The sequence below is a fragment of the Danio aesculapii genome, chromosome 15 (assembly GCF_903798145.1).
Source record: "Danio aesculapii chromosome 15, fDanAes4.1, whole genome shotgun sequence".
Taxonomy (NCBI): domain Eukaryota; kingdom Metazoa; phylum Chordata; class Actinopteri; order Cypriniformes; family Danionidae; genus Danio; species Danio aesculapii.
In genome coordinates this window covers 24,540,999-24,567,243 of record NC_079449.1, presented here as the reverse complement: position 1 = coordinate 24,567,243, position 26,245 = coordinate 24,540,999, and the positions used below count along the sequence as shown (strand labels likewise).

The 26,245-nt window shown below is 34.4% G+C and overlaps 1 protein-coding gene across 12 annotated transcripts in view; it reads left to right on the top strand.

Moving 5' to 3' along the window:
- Positions 1–26,245, top strand: part of myo18ab (myosin XVIIIA b) — a 174,187-nt gene that overhangs the window by 77,458 nt on the left and 70,484 nt on the right. For all 12 annotated transcript variants that reach the window (XM_056473344.1, XM_056473345.1, XM_056473342.1 and 9 more), the window contains 11 exons: positions 1,082–1,182; positions 1,335–1,398; positions 2,294–2,438; positions 9,648–9,821; positions 9,912–10,002; positions 11,335–11,527; positions 14,854–14,940; positions 20,783–20,924; positions 21,029–21,188; positions 23,442–23,628; positions 25,905–26,106. In XM_056473344.1, coding sequence (XP_056329319.1) covers positions 1,082–1,182; positions 1,335–1,398; positions 2,294–2,438; positions 9,648–9,821; positions 9,912–10,002; positions 11,335–11,527; positions 14,854–14,940; positions 20,783–20,924; positions 21,029–21,188; positions 23,442–23,628; positions 25,905–26,106 — 1,546 coding nt within the window. The remainder of the gene's footprint in view (positions 1–1,081; positions 1,183–1,334; positions 1,399–2,293; positions 2,439–9,647; positions 9,822–9,911; positions 10,003–11,334; positions 11,528–14,853; positions 14,941–20,782; positions 20,925–21,028; positions 21,189–23,441; positions 23,629–25,904; positions 26,107–26,245) is intronic.

Sequence of the window (26,245 nt, the reverse complement as noted above, 5' to 3'; positions counted from 1 at the left end):
ATATATATAATAATCTATGTTTATTATAGAAATATATGTGCATTTCTCGTCTGTCTGTCTGTTTATCTATCTATCTATCTATCTATCTATCTATCTATCTATCTATCTATCTATCTATCTATCTATCTATCTATCTATCTATCTATCTATCTATCTATCTATCTATCTATCTATCTATCTATCTATCTATCTATCTATCTATCTATCTATCTATCTATCTATCTATCTATCTATCTATCTATCTATCTATCTATCTATCTATCTATCTATCTATCTATCTATCTATCGTTATATCGTTATATCGTTATATGGTTATATCTATCTATCTATCTATCTATCTATCTATCTATCTATCTATCTATCTATCTATCTATCTATCTATCTATCTATCTATCTATCTATCTATCTATCTATCTATCTATCTATCTATCTATCTATCTATCTATCTATCTATCGTTATATCGTTATATCTATCTATCTATCTATCTATCTATCTATCTATCTATCTATCTATCTATCTATCTATCTATCTATCTATCTATCTATCTATCTATCTATCGTTATATCGTTATATCGTTATATCGTTATATCGTTATATCGTTATATCGTTATATCTATCTATCTATCTATCTATCTATCTATCTATCTATCTATCTATCTATCTATCTATCTATCTATCTATCTATCTATCTATCGTTATATCGTTATATCGTTATATCGTTATATCGTTATATCGTTATATCTATCTATCTATCTATCTATCTATCTATCTATCTATCTATCTATCTATCTATCTATCTATCTATCTATCTATCTATCGTTATATCTATCGTTATGTCTATCGTTATATCCATCTATCCATCTATCCATCTATCCATCTATCCATCTATCCATCTATCTATCTATCTATCGTTCTATCTATCCATCTATCCATCTATCTATCTATCTATCGTTCTATCTATCGTTCTATCTATCGTTCTATCTTTCGTTCTGTCGTACTATCTTTAAGAATAAAAAAGTTTTGTAATGTTTTGTTAACGTCTCTAGGCAGCACTCATTAATCTCCTTCTTTTATATGTAGACTATGCTGCTGGAGAAGCTGAGGGTGGTGAAACGGCCGGAGACAGAGTCCACTTTTAATGTCTTTTACTACATGATGGCTGGAGCAGACAGCACACTCAGGTGAACTCACTCTGTCCTTTAGCAGTTTCATTATGCTCATTTATTTTGTCTGGAACTCAATGTGTATCTAATAGTGCATGCGCTGTTGAATACGTCTGTATAATAATAACTCTGTGATTTAATTGCTTTATTGTATTTCAATTTTCTTGCAGAACGGAGTTGCATTTTAACCACTTTGCAGAGAACAGTGCCTTTGGGATTGTGCCTCAATCCAAGGTTAGTAGTATTTAATAGATGAAATCTGGCAGCAGCATAGAGTAAAATTACTTACAAATGATTTAGTTTTTATTTTATTTCATTAAGCTTTCTTAAGCTCCAGATTGTTTCATGGTATGTTTTTAATTTCTTGTCATTTTATTTTCATTCATTCATTCATTCATTCATTCATTCATTCATTCATTCATTCATTCATTCATTCATTTGCATACTTATTTACTTTTTTATTTTACCACCAGCCTGTTATAATTATTTTTTATTTGTTGTTTTTGTTTTTATTTGTTTGTTTATTGTTTATATGTACAATCTTCAGTTGTCATTTCATGTAAGGTCCCATCTCAGAAATATTTTATTTTATTATTTTGTTTTATTTTTGATTTTATTTAATATAATTTTTTATTTAATCTTTTATTTTATTTTATTTATTTATTTTTTTAAATTTTATTGCATTTTTATTTTATTTAATTTTTTGTTTTATTTAAAAAATTGTAAAAAATTATTTATTTTTTTGTTTTATTTAATTAAAATTTTTTTATTTTGTTTTATTTTTATTTTATTTTATTTTTAATTTAATTAAATTTTTTGTTTTGAATTATTTTTTCTTTTATTTTATTTTTATTGAATTTTTTTTTTCTTTTCTTTTCCTTTTCTTTTCTTTTTTTTTCTTTTAGATTAAGTATTAGATTTGGTTTATTTGTTTTTATTTATGCTCCAGCCTCTGTATCATTTAGCTTTTGAGCTGCAAACTTTATTTTATCCCTTTTCAAAAAAAAAAAAAAATGTATAAATTCAAAAAATATATATATACTTTTTTTAAAGCTCCAATCCCAAAATGTTTATTTTATTTTTATTTGAATTGCAATCTAACATTGTTTTTGTGTGTGCGCGTGCACAGCCTGAGGACAAGCAAAAGGCATCTCAACAGTTCACTAAACTGCAGGCAGCTATGAAGGTGCTGGGCATCTCCTCTGATGAACAGAAAGCTCTGTGGCTCATTCTCGGTGCCATTTATCACCTTGGAGCTGCAGGGGCCACAAAAGGTAATGGAACGTTCACTAAATCAGACAGTGTTTTGCTTCATGGATTTGCTTTGACTGATGAGCATAAACCCTTAGAATAAAATGTCAACTTTTTTTAAATAACTTGCTTTGATTCTATGTCTCTCCATTTAAGCCCTTCACTGCTGTCTCTGTGCTAATTTAGCTCACAGAACCATTCGACGGCTTTCTCTTTGCACATCAGAACTGGAGAGCTTCAAAAAAAGCCCTAATGAGATAAAGCGCTCAAAACGCCTAACAAGCACAGAAACAGACTTTATTAATTAAGGCCGACTTACTGTCTGCTTACTGAGCTCAAACAGAGGAGAGACGAGTGGCTCAGGAAACAGTTTGATGTTGAGGAGTTTCGAGATGTGTGTGTTACTTTAGCTCTAATGAGAATGGATGGCTCAGTATTCACAGTCTGTGATATCACTTCCCCCTCATGCAGTCAGAGGATGATGTATTAATGAACCTTTTAATCACCAGATTTCAAACTCTTCTGTCTACATGCTGCCTCTGGGGTCCACAGTCAGGGGGAGCGCCATAGTAGCTGGAAAAAAATTGAAATAGAGATTTTCAAGGCAAAAAAAAGTAATAGGAAACATCAGGGAAATGAATAAAGAATGTACTTTTTCTTTGTTCTCAGCTGTTAAATTCTTTTTGGCTGGAAGTCCCTTGAAGAAAAGACGAGCGTCACATGTTAACTTCAGCGTTTAATCACCTTTAAAACACATATGACTTATTTTTCATATGAAAATAATATTGTATAATTAAATGATCCAAATGTTTCAAATAATATTTTTTTATGTGTTTTGCCACTTGTGATCCACTTTTTTTATTAAAACTAAAATCTTATTTAAAATGTATGATTCAGTAATAAAAACATGCTGATTGTGCAATGAAATGTGCACAATTTTACAGAGAATGACATTTTCTTGTTTGCTTATTTAGATTACACCTAAAAATAATTTGTGTTTTACTAGAGATTCTGGCAAATTCGATTGAAATGTTTACTTAATTCTAATCATTACAAAATCTCTTTAAATGATTCAATGATTGGCTGACAACATCATCACTTGGTTTCATTAAAGGATAAATTTGCTTTTTTTAAACAAATTTCTGAAATAACTCAACGGCTGTGTCTTTATCATTATGGTATAAATCAGCATTTCTGAGCAGATCTTTTAATTTATTGATTCAACATCTTCATTCATAGTTAGTGGATGAAGCAGCATTTCTGAGCAAATCTTTTGATTTATCGATTTAACATCGTCATGCGTTATTAGTGGATTAATTAGCATTTTTAAGCAATACTTTTTGATTTATCGATTTAACTTAACTGTGTGCATTATTAGAGGATGAATCAGCATTTTTGAGCAAATCTTTTTATGGATTCAACATGTAATATTAGTGGATGAATCAGCATTTTCCAGCAAATCTTTTGATTTATCGATTTAACATCATCATGCGTTATTAGTGGATGATTCACAATTTTTTATTTATTGATTTAACTGTGCATTATTAGTGGATGAATCAGCATTTTTGAGCAAATATTTTTATTGATTCAACAAGTTTTATTGGTGGATGAATCAGCAATTATGAGCAAATCTTTTTATTTGTTGATTTAACGTTTTCATGCGTTATTAGTAGATGAATCAGCAATTTTGAGCAAATATTTTATTGATTCAACATGTTTTATTGGTGGATGAATCAGCAATTTTGAGTAAATCTTTTTATTCATTGATTTAACATTTTCATGCGTTATTAGTGGATGAATCAGCATTTTTGAGCAAATCTTTTATTATTAATTGAACATTTTCGAGCGTTATTAATAGATGAAACCGCATTTTTGAGCAAATCTTTTTATTTATATATTGAACATTTTAATAGTAATGATGCTGCATATCATTAAGCATGGGTAAAAACACTTCAACACTGCTGACTCCAGATCAAACAGAGATCTGAATATTAGCTGCTTTCATGCTTGTCAAAATTTTTACAAACACAGCCGAATTGTTGCCATTTAGGAATAAGATTTTTGTGGGTGTTTGAATCATGATTGCAGCTCAAGCTGGAACCCTCGAAGTGTGTGTGGGCTTGGATTTGAGTGCTCTGTTATTTGGGATTTGTACTAGTTTGTTTGCTGATATATTGTCAGTGTATTCCTCAGCATCTGCAGAGGATTCATTCGTTCTAGTCTGATACACCTTCATATATCCGCATGCCTCCTTTGTGTCTCTCTCCGGCAAATACAGTAAAAGTCTTATGTCTGACAGCTGGTACTCTTGCTGCTTCAGTGTCCTGAGTTGATACTGAAGACTAATGCTACCCAATGCTACGTGTAATAACTGATAACTTCTTTCTTTAAGCTCCAGATCTTAACCATCAGCATACTGCACTGAATGTTTATACAGACGTCTTTGTGTGGTGTCGCTCAGTTGTACCTGCTTGTCTGTTCAGCAGGGGGCAGTGTTGTTCTGCTCATTCTGTTGCGGCTGGGGGTTTATTTACAGTACCTTGGTCTACAGTTATTATTCTTCTTAATACAGGCAAAAGACTGTACAATAGAGCTCCTAGAATAACAGTCGATATACACTAGATTTCAAAAGTTTGGGCTCAGGGAAATCTTTTTGTGAAGAAATGAATTGATGCATTAAATAGTTTGAAAGTCACAGTAGAGGCATTTATTATGACATTCAAGGATTTCCATTGAGCATTAAAGAGGGTGATTAAATAGTTGCTGATTTACTATCTCTATTAGGCCATATATAATGTGTCATTATTTATATTTTGCTAAAACCCTGTTTCTTACTGATTTATAAAATGCAAGTAAAAAAAGTCAAAATACACAAGCATCATTCATAAACTCAGCACTATTCATTTACAACTCATTTGCAGTGTCTGTGCTTTAAATTGTTTCACTGTAAGTACAGTGCTCAGCATATATAAGTACACTCCTTACAAATCTGTCTTTTATTTCAATCTTTTGTATTGGTCTTTTGTACGACAATACAAATATTGTATGAAAATACTTAAATATTGAGAGGTAAACAATAATAATGTATTGTCTATTGTTAATCCCATCCTAACCTCTCATTCATAAACTCAATTAACAAAACAACAATAAATAAATAAATACATAAATACCAAATTAAGTACATCAAATACATAAGAACATGACATCAGAATAACTGGATACAAATGGGAAAAATATGTTGAAATGTTGTATCATAATATATTGTTAGATTAATATATTGTCTTTGTTTAATACAATTTTATTTAATTGTATTTATTTCTAACTATATTCTAACACTCGTGTCATTCGGGAATGTTTAAAGTGTAGAGTAATTTATTATCTATCCATTCTTTAGATAAGATTGCAAACATTTATTGTTCATTTGATACTGAGCCTTTAATTGACATTTATAAGTGATTTATAAAGCATAAATAGTCCTCACTTTAGATTAGGTCACAAGACTGCTTAAGTTAATAAAGCATTTATTAACACACAAATTAACTAATATATGCCTGAATAATAAGATATATAAATGTTAATTTGAATAGTTTATTAATAGTTTACGAACTCATTCTGAATGATTCTAAAATGATTCGAACATTTTAAATGTGATTATAAGTCAAGAATACAGCAAGTGTAACTATTTATAAACTGCTTACTAACATCTATTAATGCAGAGTTAATATTTAAGAGATAATGAATTAACTGTTTACTAATGCTTAATAAATGATTCATAGTGTGTAGTTATTATAAAGTGGTACCATATTTTCTCAACTAATGCTAACAAAGTTTATTTGATAGTTTAACTACCATAAAGCTTTAAAACCTTTGTAAAAAAGTGACTGAAAATTAAAATAAAGAAAAACAAGATTGATTTTAGTCTATTAGTAGCCTTGAAATATTACATGTTCTGCTCTCTAGACATCATCTCTCAGAAGTGTTAACAAACACAAAAGCATGTATCAGTCGATTACTAATTGGCAACTAATTCTTCTGGAAATGTGTAATTAAAAATGCACGGAAGAGTCAATAATATGTGTGCTAACGAGTGCATTCTTGTTGTGTACAGTACTGAAGACTTGTCTGTCATGTTCTAACCTCTTCTTCTCTACTTGCATGTTGCATGCCGTTACAAAGCAGAAGCTGATGAAGGTAAAGAAAATGAATGTTATATATCAGCACAACAAGCAAACACCTCATTTGTGTACGCGTGTGTGGTTTTACGCTGTTATCATAGTTGCCAGACATTTCCATTTGCATTCCTATTGTCTTCTTTTTCTCTCTTCTTTCATTTCTCTGCTGGGCTCCTTTTTCTTTCAGAGGTTTATAACCATGTCTCAGTCTTGAAGCTTAGATAAAACTTTAGTTGAAATATGTGGGGAGCATCGTAACTTTGTTGTCTTTTAAAGCTGGAGCTCTCTGATGTTTCTCCGTGTTGTAGACTTTTCATTTCTGCAGTGCTTTTCTGTTGTTAAGACGCAAACGCAAATAAAAAAGCCTGTTCGCTCTCAGTTCTTGTTTATTTTTGGCGTTCATCTATTCCACCAGAGGCTTGTATTGTTTTCCTTCTCTCTCTCTCTCTCTCTCTCTCTCTCTCTCTCTCTCTCTCTCTCTCTCTCTCTCTCTCTCTCTCTCTCTCTCTCTCTCTCTCTCTCTCTCTCCCCTCACTTCAGTGTCACTCTTGTCATTTCTGACTCTGTGGTTTTGCTCTTCGAGGTCAGTCGGAGCAATATCTGCTGGAAACATTGGAAAAGGATTTAAAAAGCTGACATTTTCTGTGATTTCTAAACATTAAAACTCTGACAACATCAGACCCATTTTGACAGTTTTGAAGTTGAGTTATATACAGTATGCGCTTCACTGCAGTGGTTGTCAAAATACCTTTCAGAAGTTTGGGATTGGTAATGTTTTTATCTTTCAGAAAGAAGTCTTTTCATCTTTCCAAAACTTCATTTTTTATCCAAAATACAATGAAAGCAGCAATTTTGCTAAATGTTTTTGTGAATATATGTTAAAATGTATTTCATTCCTCTGATTTAAAACTGAGATGTAATTTGTCCTGTCTTCAATGTCGCATGGTTTTTCAGAAGTCTTAATATTAGGCTGATTCGCTGCTCTGTTATGATCAATTATTATTGGTGCTCAGTTATTTATATCGATTCTTACTGTTATTAGCTAAACTATTTTTGCTTCATGTTTTTGTCTGAGCTGGGATGCATTTTGCTTTTCAGAATTACTCAATAAATAGAAAGTTTAAAGTTGTATTTATTTTGCTTTATTCTAACATGTCTTTTTTGGTCACTTTTGATCAAAGCAGAGCAGCGAATCAGCACATTTCTGAAGAACCATGTGAAGTTATGAATTATAATTGATGAATGAAAGCTTTTAAATGGCTTTAATAGTCATTTTGAATGGTGATATATCACAACCTCCACAAAAACATGAAGCAACACATTTGTTTTCAACATGGATAACCCTTTAACTACCCCACCATGAAAAAAACCTTTGGCTTGCATCCTAATGTTGCTAGTTAACACAATGTGTTTTTTTTCAACACATCCCAAAATTTCTAAAATATCAGTCTCTACAAAATTTGTTTGATATGTCATTTCATGTTATAGTAAAAGTACCGAAATTAATACATATACTTTGAAAAATGTGAAATATGAAGTGTAAAAAATATTCAAAATAAGACGTTTCTGAATACTAAATCGCTAAAAGTATGTCGTAATATATATATATATATCAGATTCTCATTTAAAATGGTTTATTGTTTTTTGTAAACCAACAATGCTGTGTGTGCAAACTATTATTTAAAACAGTCATTCTTTAAATTACTTTAACAGTTATTATTTAAAACAGTAAAAACATGGTCAAACATTTGGTAGAGTGACAGTCAAAGGGATAATAATCAGGAGTGTGTTTTGAGCATCAAATCTCTATATTGATCATTATATGATTTAGACAGTATCATACACTGAAGACTGTATTAATGAAACTGAAAATTCAACTTTAAATCACAGGAATGCATTTCAGGAGATATTCCTATAGATAAGGTATAATAGTTTTAAATATTATTTCACAATTTAATAGTTTTTATTGCCGTTGGTGAGCAGAAGAGACAAAAACATGTAATGTTTTACTGATCCCAGACATTTGAACAGTAGTTTATGCTGAAGATGAACAATATGGTGCCAATTTTTAAGTTTGTTTTACAAAAATTGTAACATTTAAATAAATTATTAAATTAATATTAGTTCAACATAAATATGATACGTAAGCACATCATTAATATATTAATACTGAATATCAAATTATTAAATTATTTAGTTTTATTTAATTAATTAAAATGTTATAATTGCAATAATCTTATATTTATTGATATCATTAGCTTAAAAAATGCACATTAATATGAAAAACTGACACTAATATTTTAGATCTGTCTATGCAACCAAGTTATTTTGAAACTCATTTCGGTTTCAAGTAAATCCATTTATTTAATCTAGTCTTGGACGTATTTTCTTTTACCTTCAATAGATTTGTTCATGTTTTTGGAGGATGAGGACATGTCACACAGTCTGTCCATGGCATCTGCTTAATTTGGCAAGTCTTTACCAAGTAACAGATGGATTTGCATGGAAATACCACAGAGATGGACTGGATGACAAACTTGAATAACAAAAAAAGAAAGAAAATTGGACAAGATTCTCCTCCCTTTTTAAAGCAGCATAATCATGTAGTTAGTTTTACTTTTATTATCATTATTATTTTATTTTGACAAAAAGAAAATAGCAAGCACAACATAAATTGCCTGACACATAACAAAATTGCACATACAGGAATATACATATGCCAATAGCCATAGAGGATTGTTCTATAAGCAACACAATACGGCAGGACCAGTAGAAAGTTTAGTGAAAGCAGAATACAAATAAATATCCACACGTCCAAAAATGGCAACCTAGATTTAATTCAAACTGAAAATCACTGCTTTTTTTCCTATTCCAAACCATTTCCTAGTGTTGTCAAAAGTGCGTATTTATTATTATCAGCTATAGTGATAATCTGACAATTCATATTTGATATATCAGCAGAATTGTGAAAGACTTTTCTCAGATACTAAAAAAAACCCAGAGTCATCAGTTCTGCTTCAGTCAGTATGATGCTCACTCTGTCATCTCTGCATCTCCCAGCGGGCCGGAAGCAGTTTGCACGTCATGAATGGGCCCAGAAGGCTGCTTACCTGTTGGGTTGCACCCTAGAAGAGCTCTCGTCTGCCATCTTCAAACACCAGCCCAAAGGAACCTTACAGAGATCCACCTCATTCCGCCAGGGACCAGATGATGTTGGCACAGGAGACAATTCATGTCAGATCTTTATCTAATACAAAGGAATTGTGCCAGCAGGCTTTGCCAGTGATAAAAATTGAGAAATAATGTGAATGTTTTGTCTTGCAGCTCCAAAAATTACTGCTTTGGAGTGTCTGGAGGCCATGGCTGCTGGGCTTTACTCTGAGCTCTTTACTCTGGTCATCTCACTTGTTAACAGGTAAGGGTTGTTTTACTCTTGTTCATTTAGTATTGTACAGAGACATATGTGTCAGCAGGGTCATTTTCAACCAGTGTATTTTGTTATTACAGTCAAACAGTTTTAGCTAACATGATTTTTTTACAGTAGTGGAAAAAACAAACCTGAGCTTTAACTAATTCAAAAATATGTTTAGAACATTAATGTTAAATGCCTAAAAAGTGGTTTAAATGCCTTTGTCCTCTTTCTCTGATAGACCATTAATATCTATAGTTATTTTTAAACATTTTAAAAACATAAAAGCTACATTTTAAATCTAAAACAATACCATAAATAATCATAATAATAAATAGGTTTGTCTCTTGATTCTTGTATTGTACTGTGCTTGTACATTCGTATTGTATTATTTTGTTTAATTTTTTTTAGACAGACCAAACAAATAAAAAAAAAACAAGCAAACTTTTAATTATAAAACAATTACTTTTAATAATTTTAGCTATGCCTTGATTTTCTGTTATTTATAGAATGGCAATAAAATGTAAAGATTTTACTATAATTTTTTTGGGATTAGCCTTTAGAACTTTAGTCTAAAAAAGTAGCAAAACATAGCAAATTCATCCATTCATTCATTTTCCTTCATCTTAGTCCCTTTATGTGGGTTGCCACAGCGGAATGAACCGCCAACTTATCCAGCGGATGCCCTTACAGCTGCAACTAAGCACTGGGAAACATCAATACACACACATACACTACGGACAATTTAGCTTTATTCAATTCACCCATGCTGCATGTCTTTGGACTCTGGGGTAAACCGGAGCACTCGGAGGAAACACACGCCAACACGGGGAGAACATGCAAACTCCACACGGAAATGGCAACTAACCCAGCTGAGACTCGAACCAGCATCCTTCTTGCTTTGAGGCGACAGTGTTAACCACTGAGCCACCGTGTTGCCCACGTAGGACATTTTTAAAGCTAAATAATAAGAATAATACATAAACTAAAAAGAATGTATGCACCATGCTTTTCTGATATTTGTGATTTTAATCTTGTATTTTGAAAATACAGACATTTGTTTTGAAAAATAAAAAGGTCAAATAAAAAAGACAAAGCTTTTAAACTGTTTTTATACCACCACTGTTAATTATTTTATAAATAATTTGTAAAAAAATATTTGGTAGCACTAGTGGTGCACACTATTTTAGGATACAATGGCTTTCCCCTCTAATGACTGTAAAGAGGAGTAATGGGAATAGGCTTTTAAATTACTATTTGTGCAAGAGAAGAAGTGTATTGTTTAAGCACTCTAACCTACATTAAATATGTATCTGTTGTTTGTTTGTGCTGGTGTAGAGCACTAAAGTCGAGTCAGCATTCCCTGTGCTCTCTGCTTATTGTGGACACACCAGGATTCCAGAACCCAAAGTTAGCCAAGCGAGAGCGTGGTGCCACCTTCGAGGAGCTCTGCCACAACTATGCACAGGAGCGTCTCCAAACACTTTTCCACGAACGCACCTTTGTGCAGGAGCTGGAGCGCTACAAGGAGGTGCAGCAATCCATCGCATCATCCCACACAGTTCCTCTCTGAAGCTCAGTTCATTTAGACTGTGTTTAGAAAGAGTTAAATCACTGCTGATTTTATTACAACCTTGGTTTTCTATTGCAGCATTAACATGTTTTTTTCAAGCTGTTGTAATCAGATTTGCTTGCCTTGTTACTAGAATCAATGCTCATGTTAAGTGCATGAGCCAATCACAGAGGGTGCTGTAAGCGAATGTTCTGGAACTCCCAACAGACTTTAAGCTGGCATGAGATAAAAGTTTAATACTAAAAATAAATATTTTACTCTTTCATACAAGCATGACACACATCTTACATGAACATTTTTGAAGGTGTCATCTTTTAGGGAGGATCTTTCTGGTCCTGTATGCCAAACCTTTCCTATTTGTCCAGTGGTTAGTCCATTTACACTTTTGAAATTCCATTAGAGACCGTTAACTAGTTTTTAATGTGATAATCTATCTAAACTTTTGTGTACATCACAAAACAAACGACCTTGGGCCTATACCACAAAGCCAGATTTAGCTGGCTATCCAGTTAAGTTTCAGGTTAGTTTATACCAAACTTGGGTTTTAGGTACCATGAAGGTAGCTCTGCTTTAATTGCTATTTTTTTCCATGGCAACATATACTGCGAAGCTAATTAGCTCTGGATCAGTTATGTTCTGGTTAAGACATCACAAACTGACATTCCACCAATCAGCTGTGAGAAAACTGACACATGACCTAATAAAGACACTTCCCCAGTTTCTGCTGATCAAAATTAAAGGTCATTCAAAGATTATTTATGATTGTTTTAAAATGATTTATAATTTAATAGTGATTTATCTTAAATTCGTAATCTGTTGTATTTTAAGTTTAATCAGTATTTTCTTGTTTAATTAAACATAAATGTATAGAAAATAAGAATTGTTTGTAATTAATATGTAGATGAAGGGAAAAAAATTAAATGTAAGCTTGGCTTAGAGTCAATAGCCCTTTGATACCAGTACATATCCATAAAATTTCCAGACCGACTTTACCAATAGACTCAAAAAAATCTGTTTATAAAGGCACTAATGTTTCAGAATTTTTCCGGAAAAAGAACGTTCACACGTCCATTCCAAAATACTGGTAGATTCTAATATCATTAATGAGAAATGACCTCTAAACGGCTGTGCTTGTATTTGTAATCATAGAAGGGGTCGGGCTTTTGTTGATGGTTTCACTTTTTAATAATATGTGTTTGCTGGCTCACCGGAGCACTCCTTCATGTGCACACGCGTCAAGCAACTACAGCGGTTCATTAAACAGCGGTTTATCATCAGCATTTTATTGATATTCTTTTTAAACAGTTGGCACATAGGAAGGAACATAGAAGCATTATCTGACCAACATCTAGCAGCTAAATGTGTCTGGAAAAATATTCAAAGGCTTTTATTTTCATAATCAGGGCGGATGGGAATGCGTCTTATGTTCTGATCGTTCCACATCAGCGCGTTCTAAACGTGATTGTGCTCTTTCCAAAAACTTTCCTTCTGCGTTCACACTGAGCAGCATTCCAGCAAATTACCGGTAATGTTACAACTTCTCTTTCCAGAAAATTGGCTGTTCACACATGATCCCTTTCATGCCTCACATGAAAAGATATGTATGTGTGAAACGGGCTTATGTATTCACCTTATTCTTCACGTACGAGTGGGCACAGCCATTGGAATCTTTTTGGCTCGAGACTTCCGGTCTCATTTACTTCCATTGCTGCTTGATGTTGCAAACTGACGTTTTCTTATTATATTATTCTACTTTGTCTGTATTGTCATGAAAACACTTGCGTGTAGAGCCAGTAGTTTGACCGTTTTCTGCCGTTTATTATTCCTAGTCATTTCTCCCATAAGCAGCTGAGTCGGAAGTTGTAAAACAATCGCAAAAACGAGCGCACTTCCGCATCGAAGAATAAGGTCAATAGAGGTGTTCACAACATCAATTGCACTAATAAAGCTTCTTTTGTCCATCAGTTCTTGTCATCTTGCTGTATAAAAGCTTTTAAATTATTCATATTTTTAAAACTTTTAATCTTTCCTTGTAAATAGCACCGACTCTCTATCAAGAAGTCAATCACAGTATCTTTGCTTCAAGGCATGTGATTGGCTGTTTGCCTCTGATACCACACCTTCATCTGCACATGCTCTTGAACTCAGGATTAAAGCTTTGATAACGTTAATGGCGACTGTCAATCTGATTTAATTTTGTCAACTCAAAACTAATCATGTGATCTTGAATTTGTTCAGCCATCATATCAGTATCATTGTACAGGCCTCTATTCACCCCAAAGTAAAAAACAACAACAAGAGAAACAGGAAGAACAAAGACTTGTAGCTCTCCTGATGATACATTGAGATCTTGTTTATATGCAAGTAACTGAACATTATTTACAACATATAATGGCGATTAATTTAAACCGTCCCTTTAAGGTGTGCTCAATCAATTGTGAATTCAACCCTGTGTAAAAATCTTCAAATCTTACAGAGCTCGGCTCTACAAAAAGACCACTGTTGTAGAATCCAGTGGTGTAGTCGGGGCTATACGCACGTATACGCCGTATGCCTACTTTTTTCCACTAGCTGTTTGGGTATTACGACTTCTGAGGATCAATAATTGCGTATACCCTTGGTATACTCACTTGTTTTGCTGATTAGACTTCCCCTTTAACTGTATACCAAATTTTTTTTTTTTTTACTCTCATCCTAATTTGTTGCAATTAGTGCATTTTTGTTTAAATTTTGCGCCATTCCCCGCCCCCTGACGACCAGAAAATTGTGTGGGTTTTTCGAAGCTAACTGAATGATGTCTTGCTGAAACGTTCAGGTAAAATTATAAAACAGAATGGGCGGGTTGGGTAATAGTACACCACATTTTTTTTAGGACTTCACCACTGGTAGAATCCACTCGAACTATCATACTCTCAGCTTGCTTCTTCCCATCATCATGATGCAAGATGATTGACGAGTGATCAATGTGATTGGTAATGTTTTTTTTTTGGCCAGAGTCTAAGGCGGTCTCAAATATAATCTTAATAACACTCCATTAAGAGGTCTGAGTGGCGTTCCGTACAGCTCGCTTGCAGCACTTCTAATCAAAGGTCCTGAAATGATCAATTTTCATGCTTGAGTTGTGATTGATTCTGATTTTAAGCCTTTTTTTTGATTTCGTTATGGCTGCAAAATAATAGAACAAGAGACGAACTGATTTTTAGATCCTCTAAATAAACTGTAACCTTTAACCTGAAATCAGTATGTAATCATAGCTGACTAATACTCCCTTTATCCCTGTTTAGGAGAACATAGAGCTTGCATTAGATGACATAGAGTCCAGTACATCTCTGTCTGTAGCAGCTATAGACCAAGCCTCATCTCAAGCATTGGTAAGCAACTCTTTCATCCCGTCCTCATCTCTCCTTCTCTCCTCAGGTTTCTGTTGTGCATCCCAGGCTGTCCCCAAAGGGCCCTTATCTGGTGTTTTTTAGTTTCAGAAGTGACTTGAATCATTGAGTTTTGCCTTGTCTTCTTTAATGCTGGTGGAAATTCACAGTTTGACTGCTTGAAAGTTGTAGTTGATGACTTTTGTGTCCTTTAGTTTGTCATTCGAGTGTGAACTCAACCTCAGAGTTGTTATCTGTGGCGGCAAGTTATTAGATTGTCATATCTAACCATTCGTTGCGGGTGCATTGTGTCAGGAACGTGCCATTCCGGGATGTTAATGAGAGCAGAGAGGCTGTTTTTTTTCTCTGTATGCGTGTGAATGTATATGTGTGTGGGTGGGTATTGAGCAGTAAGCATCCTCACTCTTCCTGAGGCACAGCGTTCAGCATCTTTCCTAATGAAAGCACTTTTGATGACATTGTTTCTCTCTCAAAATGGTTCGGGACGTCTAGTCAAATCTGAAGTGTTGTGGAATCAGACATATACAAGGAGCTCTACATGTTTTGCTGGTGTATATATTTGTAGCTTTGATTTGACAATGTGAACTCTTGTTTTCTTGTATGTGGTTGTATGAAGTATTTCTGTAGTATTGTACATGAAATCAGGAACTGTTGGATTTAAAGACTCATTTGGCATAGAATGAGGCTTATTTAGTGAATAAGTGAGAGTTAGTGATGCATGAGTGAAATCCTTCTCTTCAGATGTGAGCTGCTTTACCATCAATAGAGAATAGGATAGACGATGACAATATCAATATCTTCTTCTTCTTTTTCCTCTTCTTCTCCTCCTTCCTCCTCATCCTCTTCTTCCTCTTCTTTTCTTTTTCCTCTTCTTCATCATTGTCTTCTTTTTCTTCATCCTCCTCTTCTTCTTCATTTTCTCCCTTTTCCTTTTCTTCCTCTTCCTCTTTCTCCTCTTCTTCCTCTTTTTTGTCCTCTTCTTCATCCTCTTCCTCTTCTTATCTATTATCTTCTTCTTTCTCTTCCGTTTCCTCTTCTTCCTCTTTATTATTTCTCTTCCTCTTTTTCGTCCTCCTCCTTCTTTTTCTTCCTCTCTCTTTTCTTCCTCTTCTTCTTCCTTATTTTTTTCTTCATCCTCCTCTTCCACCTCCTTTTTCTTCTTCTTCCTATTCTTCTTTTTCTTCTTCTTCCTCATCCTCTTCTTCTTCTGCTTCCTCTTCTTCTTCTTCTTCTTCTTTTTCTTCTTTTTCTTCTTCCTCATCCTCTTCTTCTTTTTCTTTCTTTATTCTTTTTTCTCTTTATCCCCTTCTTCCTCTTTGTTTTCTCTTTTTCTTCCTCTTCATCTTCTTCTTCTTCTTCATCCTCTTCTTCTTTTTCTTCTTCCTCATCCTCTTCTTCTTTTTCTTTCTTATTTCTCTTTATCCCCTTCTTCCTCTTTGTTTTCTCTTTTTTCTTCCTCTTCTTCCTCCTGCTTCTTCTTCTTTGTCTTTTTCTCCCTTTTGCTTTTTTTCCTCTCCTTTTTTCTTCTTCTCCTTCTTCCTCATTTTCCTCTTCTTCCTTTCTTCTTTTTCTTTCTCTTCTTCTTCCTACTCTTCCTCCTTTTCTTCTTCCTCTTCATCATTTTCCTCTTCATCCTTTTTTCTTTTCCCTCTTCCTCTTCATCCTTTTTTCTTTTCCCTCTTCCTCTTCTTCCTCTTCTTTCTCTTCCTCTTCTTCTTCTTTCCCCCTCCTGCTTCTTCTTCTTCCTTCTCTTCTTCCTTTTTTTCTTCTTCTTCTTTTCTTCTTCTTCCTCATCTTCCTCTTCTTTTTCTTCCTCATCTTCATCTTCTTTTCTTTTCCTCTTCTTCTTCTTCTTCTTATTTTTCTCCTCTTTCTTTTCCTCTCTTTCCTCTTCTTTTCTTCATTTTCTTTTCTTTTTCCTCTTCCTCTTCTTATTTTCCTCCTCTTCCCCTTCTTCTTTTTTCTCTCTCTTCTTCCTCTTCTTCTTTTTCTTCCTCATCCTCTGCCTTCTCTTTTCTTTCTCTTTTCCTCTTCTTCTTCTTTTTCTTATTATTTTCTTCTTCTTCCTCCTTCTTCTTCTTTTTCTTTCTCATCTTCTTCTTCCTCTTCTTCATCTTCTTTATCTTTCTCTTCTTCTTCCTCCTTTTCCTCCTCCTTCTTCTTCTTCCTCCTCTTCGTCCTCCTGCTCCTCCTTCTTCTTCTTCTTCTTCCTCATCCTCTTCTTCTTCTTTCTCTTCTTCTACCTCCTCTTCCTCTTCTTCCTCTTCTTCATTTTCCTTTTCTTTTCTTTGCCTCTTCCTCTTCTTTCTCTTCCTCTTCTTCTTCTTTCCCCCTCCTGCTTCTTCTTCTTCCTTCTCTTCTTCCTTTTTTTCTTCTTCTTCTTTTCTTCTTCTTCCTCATCTTCCTCTTCTTTTTCTTCCTCATCTTCATCTTCTTTTCTTTTACTCTTCTTCTTCTTCTTCTTATTTTTCTCCTCTTTCTTTTCCTCTCTTTCCTCTTCTTTTCTTCATTTTCTTTTCTTTTTCCTCTTCTTATTTTTCCTCCTCTTCCCCTTCTTCTTTTTTCTCTCTCTTCCTCCTCTTCTTTTTCCTATTATTTTTCCCTTTCTTCTTCTTCTTCCCCTTCTTCTTCTTCTTCTTGCTCCTCATCCTCTTTCTTTTCCTTTCTTTTCTTTTTAATATTATTATTATTAATGATTTAAAGTTTGGCAGCTGCTGATATTTTTATGTAAAATCCTTTATTTTAGAATAGAATTGTTTAAAAGTAAAACATTTGAACTGGTCAAAACGTATATTTAAATATTTAAAAGTATACTTTTCTCAGTGCCGGCAGCAATATGCTAATCACACACTACACAGTACATTTAATTTAGTCATTTTGAAGGAATTACAGCAACCAATTACCATTAATATCTCAAGTAACCATCTTTTTCCTAAAGATTGATTTAATAGATTGAATAAATAGATTTAAACAGGAATGCCTCGCTACAATATTTGATGGGGTCAGTGATGCATGACTGACTGCGAAGATTGCTCTAATTGACATGTACAGTAATATTCACCTTAGATGTTGCGTTTTGTTCCCTGTGGTCACAATCACTCATTACAATTACAAAACCTGTGCTGTCATCATTTTTCTAGTATTTCCTTGCTCCTAACATCTGATGCAGTTTTAATTGAAATCCACAAATTTAATTCAATTAAAAATGAAGCAATTGAACAAGCCCGAAGAGTTAATTAGCTGGCCTCCGCCTATATAGTATTGAGGCAAACTGACGAGCATCATCAGTGTGAAAAGTAATATTTAAAGACATATTCAGAGTATTCATAAGCCTACGTAATTGCTGTAAGTTCTTTTTGCGCACCGGTCTCATCTCCAGTTATTCAGCAGCCTGCAAAGTGTCAGTGCGGTAATGCAGAACAAGGGAGAAGCCATTACTGGCATTAATTGCTTAAGTAGACAGGCAGAGTGTAAGGTTTAAAAATGCCTGCCTGACTGCCCCGCAGCTCTTACTTAATACAGGCCTTTAATGAGGAGCCCAAGACTAATAGCTCATCTTTTTTCCCCCTCTCGTTTTCTCCTCCTCTCTCTTATTCTATAAAGGATAGTAATTGCTTTCATGTAATGACTAATGTTGTGTTTGAGGTCATTATCGAAATATGAAATGAAAAGTAAATTAAACAATGCACAGCCTTGATGAATGAAAGGGGCTTGAATTGCGAGTAAACAAAGTTCTTGAGAGAGATTGAGCTTGTTATAGTCACAAAGCAGCATGCGCGGTAGTCGCGTTGATGAATCATTTGAAGAAGAAGCTCGAAAAATGTGCCACATCTTTGCTAAGAGTGATGAGAGGAATGAGGTAGTGTTTGCATAAGGTTTTTAGAGGTGCTTTTAAATGTGTTAAAGTTGTTTTTGTACTGTGTGTGTGCTTGAACGTGGAGTTTCTTTTCAATTTGAATGGTTCTAGCATTTTATTTCCTCAAACCAAATTTACTTTTCAGTTGTTGTCAATGGATGAGCCATGATTTTTTTTAATGCTCTGAGCTGAGCATTTTTGGAAAAGTGAAGGCCATTTCAGCTGCGCAAAAAAGCTTAATTTGGTGTTTTTGAGTGCGATGCTAATGGTCTAATCTGATTTAATGATTTATGCTAAGCTAAGCTAATGGTTTCTGCCAGTCCCAGAGATCCACTGAATGGATTTAATAACTCAAAGTTAAATTGGTTTTAAATTTAGCCTATTAAAAGTGAAGTGTTTCTTTTAATGTAAGTTCTGAAGCACAAAATATGAACCACTTAAACCAAATCACTGTACATATTAACCAGGCAACTGTATTTTTCTAATTATTTAGCCAAATTATTTATCTATAATGTACTTAAAAGAATATTATGTGATAAATATCAGTTCTGCATAAAGTCCAGTTTTGATGTTGTGCAGTGAAGACATTCTAATATCACCAACAGTGTCCAAATGTGGTTAACCAAGGTCTATGCTGTCTTTACCAGTGCCGAGTTTGTGTACATGACCTACTGATTCACAACTATAAGGACTAGGGAACTGATACATACATTTTTATAAATAAAAATCTTTAAATAATGTCATAATATCAGTATAAATAGATACAATATTGGGTAATATTTATATGTAAACTATCTGAATAGCAATTCAGTTGACCATTTCATTTTAAAACATTTCTTTCTGGCTATTATGTTAAATGTCAGACTTTACAGGTCGACTCTGAGTAAAAATGTCATCGTGGCCATAAATGTGGGGGCCCGTCCGGGATAAGTAGGGTCCGTTTTCTGCTCCCTAGTCTTTACAGACCACAGTTTACAGTTCAAGACAAACTAGCAGTGTCTGAAATCATATTTCATTTCAAGTTTTTTCGTTGAACATATTTTTCCCATTAAGGATATTTTATTTTAAGAAACATTTAAACATTTTGGGACAGTAGGGAAAAATAATTGAAACAAATAATGAGCTTCTGCGATCATTAGTTTCAAAAGCTCAGATTTCTTTACAGCTTGAAAAGGCATGATGTCTTTGGATATAAAGAATTACCACCACACTATTCATGTCCATATTAAGCTTTTAAGCAATTTGTTTATCAAATCTTTGCTGAATCATGGGCTCATGGGCTAACAAGTGGCTTTTTTGATGTGGATGTAGATGCTGCTGGAGATACTATTGCCCTAAAAAAGAAAAATAGAGACTGACATACTATTTTTAAACTAAATCTGGTATTACGGTTACTTAATTAATATTTCTGTACTCTTGTGTGTGTTTTGGTATTACAGGGGTGCCCAAACTCGGTCCTGGAGGGCCGGTGTCCTGCAGATTTTAGCTCCAACTTGCCTCAACACACCTGCACAGATGTTTCTAGAAAGCCTAGTAAGAGCTTGATTAGCTAGCCCAGGTGTGTCTGATTGGGGTTGGAACTAAACTTTGCAGGACACCGGCCCTCCAGGACTGAATTTGGGCACCCCTAGGTTATATACTGGTTATATACTGAATTAAACAAAAGCAAGACAATTACATAATTTAATTTATCATGATTGAAGATACAAATACTACTGTTAACATTTGAAACTAGCTTCACAACCATTAAACAAACAAAATTCAAACAAATTTGAATAGTTTAAATTAAAGTTGGACATACTGCATCTGCTGTGTTGTCATTATGACATGACTTACCTGAATTCCTTACTCGCTTCCATTAAGTACCATGAATTCAGACATACCACTCTTCTCAGACACGTCTTTTCACACACTGCATATTCAATTTCAGAGGTAGCCTAAGTGCCCTTATATGTCCTTGCGGTTCAGGTACGGACTCTAGCCAGGACGGATGAGGCGAGGGGCCTGCTGTGGCTGATGGAGGAAGAAGCTCTTCAGCCTGGGGGCTCAGAGGAAACTCTGCTAGAAAGACTCTTCAGTTATTACAGCCCTGCGGACGGAGAGAGCAAAGGTCAACACACATGCCACAGGCTCACACACACACACAAGTCATTGCATATAGATGTTCATGTATGCAGAGTTCATGCACCCTCATGTGCTCAATGTTTCCCACAGGCCCCGCCTTGCTGCTGAAGAGTGACAAGCCACATCACTTCCTGTTGGGTCACAGCCATGGCACTGACTGGGTGGAGTATGATGCTGGGGGCTGGTTGAGCCATGCCAAACAAAACCCTGCCTCTCAGAATGCTGCCATTTTACTGCAAGACTCTCAGAAGTAAGTAGTATTTGCTTGATGACATTAACCATCTTCTCAAATTTGTTGGTAGAATTATTTATAGATCAGTAGAAATATTTTATGGCCTGTACTGGTTTTCTTTTGGATTGGGGTTTGAAGACCATGTAAAAATGTGGGTGCCAATTGCAGTTTGGGGGGCTAATTAACGCTTGATCCAGCATCAGTCCCTTAATAGTGAGAAGTAGTTTTCTCTGATCTGTATCTTAAATAATAATATTAATAACTAAAATAGTACATAATTTAAAAAAAATTGACCACCCCTGTAGACCTTTTTCTTAGAATGCAAAACTACCCATTAAGCTTTGGGTGAATGCGTAAGGAGGACGCTAAGAACTTCCGGTCAGCAGCTTGATATAAACGGTCATATTCAGATAAACAGTCAAATGTATAAACAGTATAAACAGTCACATTCAAATAGTGTATAAACAGTCACATTCAAATAGTGTATAAACAGTCACATTCAAATAGTGTATAAACAGTCACATTCAGACTGTTCAGCTTTGAAATCTATTTTACTTGCTTTTAACATCTTTGAACTAATACTGCTGTCAATCAGCACCACCTCCTGGACTGATTATTTAAATAATGCGATCTAATAGGAATGAAAAACAACATTTTGTGAGTCATTTATCATTACCTTCAGGAGCCTCGACATCGCTAAAATGATCATTTTCTCTTTTTTTTAAATATATAACCAACTCAAACAAATGTAATTCACCAAAAATGTTTTGACACACACACACACACACACATATACACGTGTTTGACCCACACTTTAAAAATAAAATGGCATTTTGAAATGCCACAAAAACACATACTATGGTAAATATTACACAATACGAACTAAATGAAACATAAACAGCTTCCGATTAGAATCAACATGCAAATCAGCCAGCAGAGTATCAGTAACAAAACGCTTAGTTTTTTTATAGTTTGGCCTAACGTAATTTGAAATAAATAATCAGAGGTAACTCTAGGTCAGAAAACACTAAATATACCTCAGCACACTGAAAACGTATATACGTTTTATTAATAAATTAGATTTAATAAATTTATTTAATAAATTTAAATAAATACATATATTTAATAATAATAATAATTCTTTGCATTTATATAGCGCTTTTCTGGACACTCAAAGCGCTTTACACATTGGGGGGATCTCCTCATCCATCACCAGTTTGCAGCATCCACCTGGATGACGCGATGGTAGCCATATTGCACGAGACACACACCAGCTAATTGGTGGAGAGGAGACAGAGTGATGAAGTCAAATATGAAATGGGGATGGTTTGGGGGGCCATGATGGACAGAGGCCAGTGGGCAAATTTGGCCAGGGTGTCAGGGTTAAACCATAACTTTTTCATTTTGATTGATTTTTAACAATCACAAAGAGTTAGGACCTCGGTTTAACTTCCCATCCGAAAGACGCTGCTCACTGACAGTACAGTGTTTCCTTCAATTTACTGGGGCGTTAGGATCCACACAGACCTCAGGTTGAGCACCCCCTGCTGGCCTCACTAACTCTACTTCCGGCAGCAACCTAGCTTTCCCATGTGGTCATCCAGGTACTGACCAGGAGCAGCCCTGCTTAGCTTCAATGAGCGAGCATGTGAGAGTTGCAGAGAGCTAGCTGCCGGCTTAATTAACTGAATCATGTATTACACAACCTAACATTACAGAAAAAGTTGACCTCCTATTGTCAATGTATAATTCGCACCCTGGTCTCACGGCCAAACTAGTTGAGAACAACTGCTAGAAGATAAAGGTTAACAGCTGATCTGTATATGCATATTCTGTAAGTACAGTATTCTGATACACTATTATATAACATCATATAATATTATTATATCCTATGATTTTTCCAGAATTTCATCCTAGATCAACTAAGCAGTTTCATATTCCCCCAAATATCAACAACTGTACTTCCTAAATAAAACTTTTTGCTCTCTCCCTGAGCACAAGCAATGTTTTTATTGTCTTAAAGTTTATTAAAGTATTAAATAAAGTTCCATACTTTTTCAAACAAACCATTAATTTCAAATGTCAACCTTTAAACAATAAAAATAGTTTACATCCTGTACTGTACTTTCACTGTTTGCTGGGAAAAACAACAACAACTGCTGAGGTGCAATTATGTGAAATGGCAATGCTTTTTGCTAATTTCGAAATGTGTTTTAAATGTGGAGGCGTTAAAGGATCCGGTTAATGCTGCTCATGACTTTGTCTGTGCAGGAAGAACATCAGCAGCTTGTTTATGGGGCGTTCAGGAGGAGCCACAGTTTTGTCCGGCTCTATCGCGGGGCTGGAGGGTGGGTCACAGCTGGCTCTGCGCAGGGCCACAAGCATGAGGAAGACCTTCACCACCGGTGTGGCTGCTGTTAAGAAGAAGTCCCTCTGCATACAGATTAAACTGCAAGTGGTGAGTACTTCAGATGTGAAAACTACTTCCATACGCCAGTGCATTTAATACAGCTTGACTGAGTGCATCGAAATGGAAACTTTATTTCAAACCTTCGTGACTGGAACAGAATATAGGGATCTCAAGAGGCCATAGAGATAAAACTTATTATAATCAAGGGACCACCATCACAATATGACAACAAATTTGTAAATGAACTAACCTTAATCTACAAGTGACAATGTTTGTGGTTCAATGTGAACATGGCGGTAATATCTTAGAGCAGGGTGGCTGATATAAAGCTAATATGATGTCACATTATTTAAAGATGAGTAACATATGCTCCAATTTGTGCAATTTACATAATATACGCTAACTTAGATATACATTATTTAAAAAAATCAAGAACTTAATTTAAAAAGACCTGTAAGATTTATGAAGATTTATTTAATCAATACGTTTTTAAATATATGATTTAAAAAAGAAGTAACTTACTGCAATGCTAATATAGTGTTTTCTACAAATAAAGTAATCAAGAGAATAAGAAAGGAGTAAATAGACTGAACTAATAAAACATTAGCAAACAATACATTTCATTGTGTATCATTTTGTCTAATCATTTATTTTAAAGATAGTAAACTAATAAAAACAGAAGGTGCATCCCAAATCACATACTTATACACTATTCTGAGCCATTTTGTAGTATAAATAGTGTAGGTAGTGCATTCACACTGAAAGCTCTAAAAAGAGTAAGTTCACACTTGATTACCCAGATGATGCTCTTTTTCAGCTGTTGAAATAACTGTTGAATGATGGACACTTCACACAATCAACGGCTGCTGCTTTGCTCATGTAGTGGAAGGGGCGGAGTTTTTGCGCACTGATGTTGGATTATTTATTTTGGATCGTGAAAGCAAATTTGTCCTACGAGAGTGAATGCGGTTATACTCATGGCAGGTATTCTTTGGTAGTTTGGTCATTTATTTCTCTAATTTGGCAAACGTCAACAGGAAAACGGCTTTGTAAAAAAAAAATTAGTGTTCCATTTTGGACAACACTACATGCATATGCTATGCTGTTAAGTGTGTAAGTGCATAAGTGCATAGTGTATAGTGTGCCTTTTGGGACGCAACTAGAGAATTAAAGCTTCTCTTTGTCTGCTGTCAATCATTTTAATTCTAAGCACTGTCAAAATAAAAGTCCTGTTTTCACTTATCGGCCAAACATTTTAGGAGCAGTGATTCCAGAAATATTTTTCCTTTTTTTTCTCTCATTCAAATAATACAAAAAGACAAAACCACATGGCTGTTTTTTTAATTACATCAACCAACCCATAAAGCATCACACAATCCATTTAAAAGTGCATAAATATAAAGCTTATAAGTAGGGCCAGACGGAATCTGCAGACGTTTTTTGCTATTTCTGCGGAGAATTTTGTTAAAAATCTGTGGATTTCTGCAGAATTATTTTGGGAGTATCATAACTAAAACCTTAATATGTAAAATAAAAAATAATATCTTTTTAACTGTTATTTAATTTAATGTTTAAAATGCAAATCTAATTAGATTAACTTTATCTGGTAAACAAGCAAGTCTCTCATTTAATATATCTACTAAAAGACAGAAAATATTACTGTACAAACTGCATTGTACATAAATAAGATGATCATTTTCATATTAGTCAATAATATTACTGTATTTAATTTAAAAACTGAATAAATATAGATTTACACACATTTACTCAAGTAAATAAACAGAATTAATCATGAGCTGAAAATCTGCAGAATTCTGCGCGCACAGATTCACTGAAAAAAATTATTCAAAGATGATTCCTTGGATTTACTCAATTTTTTACGTTAAGTGGTTGTAAACAATTTATTTGGGCTGAATTAAAACAAACAAATTAAGTTGAACATTGCTCAATTTAATTTGTTTGTTTAAATTCAACACAAATAAATTGTTTGCAACAGTTTTGCATGCAACACTTTTTTCAGTGTTCCGTGTGGGCCTAGTTATAAATTATTAAGTTCTAAAGCTATAAGTTGCTGCTTGTATGCACCGAAACTATTCCCCCCCCCCTTTTTTTTTTTTTTGCAAAGTATGCAGTCATATACAAATATTGAAATATTTTGATTGTGTGGGGGCTCGTGACTGTTCGTGACTCTGATCAGTAACATTTTTAATTAATCCAAACAGATGGGCTCAACAAAACCTTGTACAACTGAACCTCTGAGATCATAGCAGGTCTTTCGTTAAACATGTATTGAATCCAAATGACTGTTGTGTGTTTTCTCATAGGATGCATTAATGGATACAGTAAGGCGGTCCAGGGTGCACTTTGTCCATTGTCTGCTGCCTAAAGCGGAAACTCTGAGTGCGGATTTGAAGGTGCCTGGAGGAGAGAGCTGTGACACTGGCCTCATGCAGCTGGATGTGTGTTTGCTCCGAGCGCAGCTCCGAGGCTCCAAACTGCTCGACGCCCTCCGCATCTACCGTCAAGGTCAGGATTTAAAAATGCACAAGATTAAAAAACACAAGATAAAGACAGTGAATGACCCTCGTTATTGATCTGTGACCTTTATTTTGAAGAAAATCTATGAAGAGAGGAAAAGATTTGAAAGTTCAGGTTTTTTTCCATG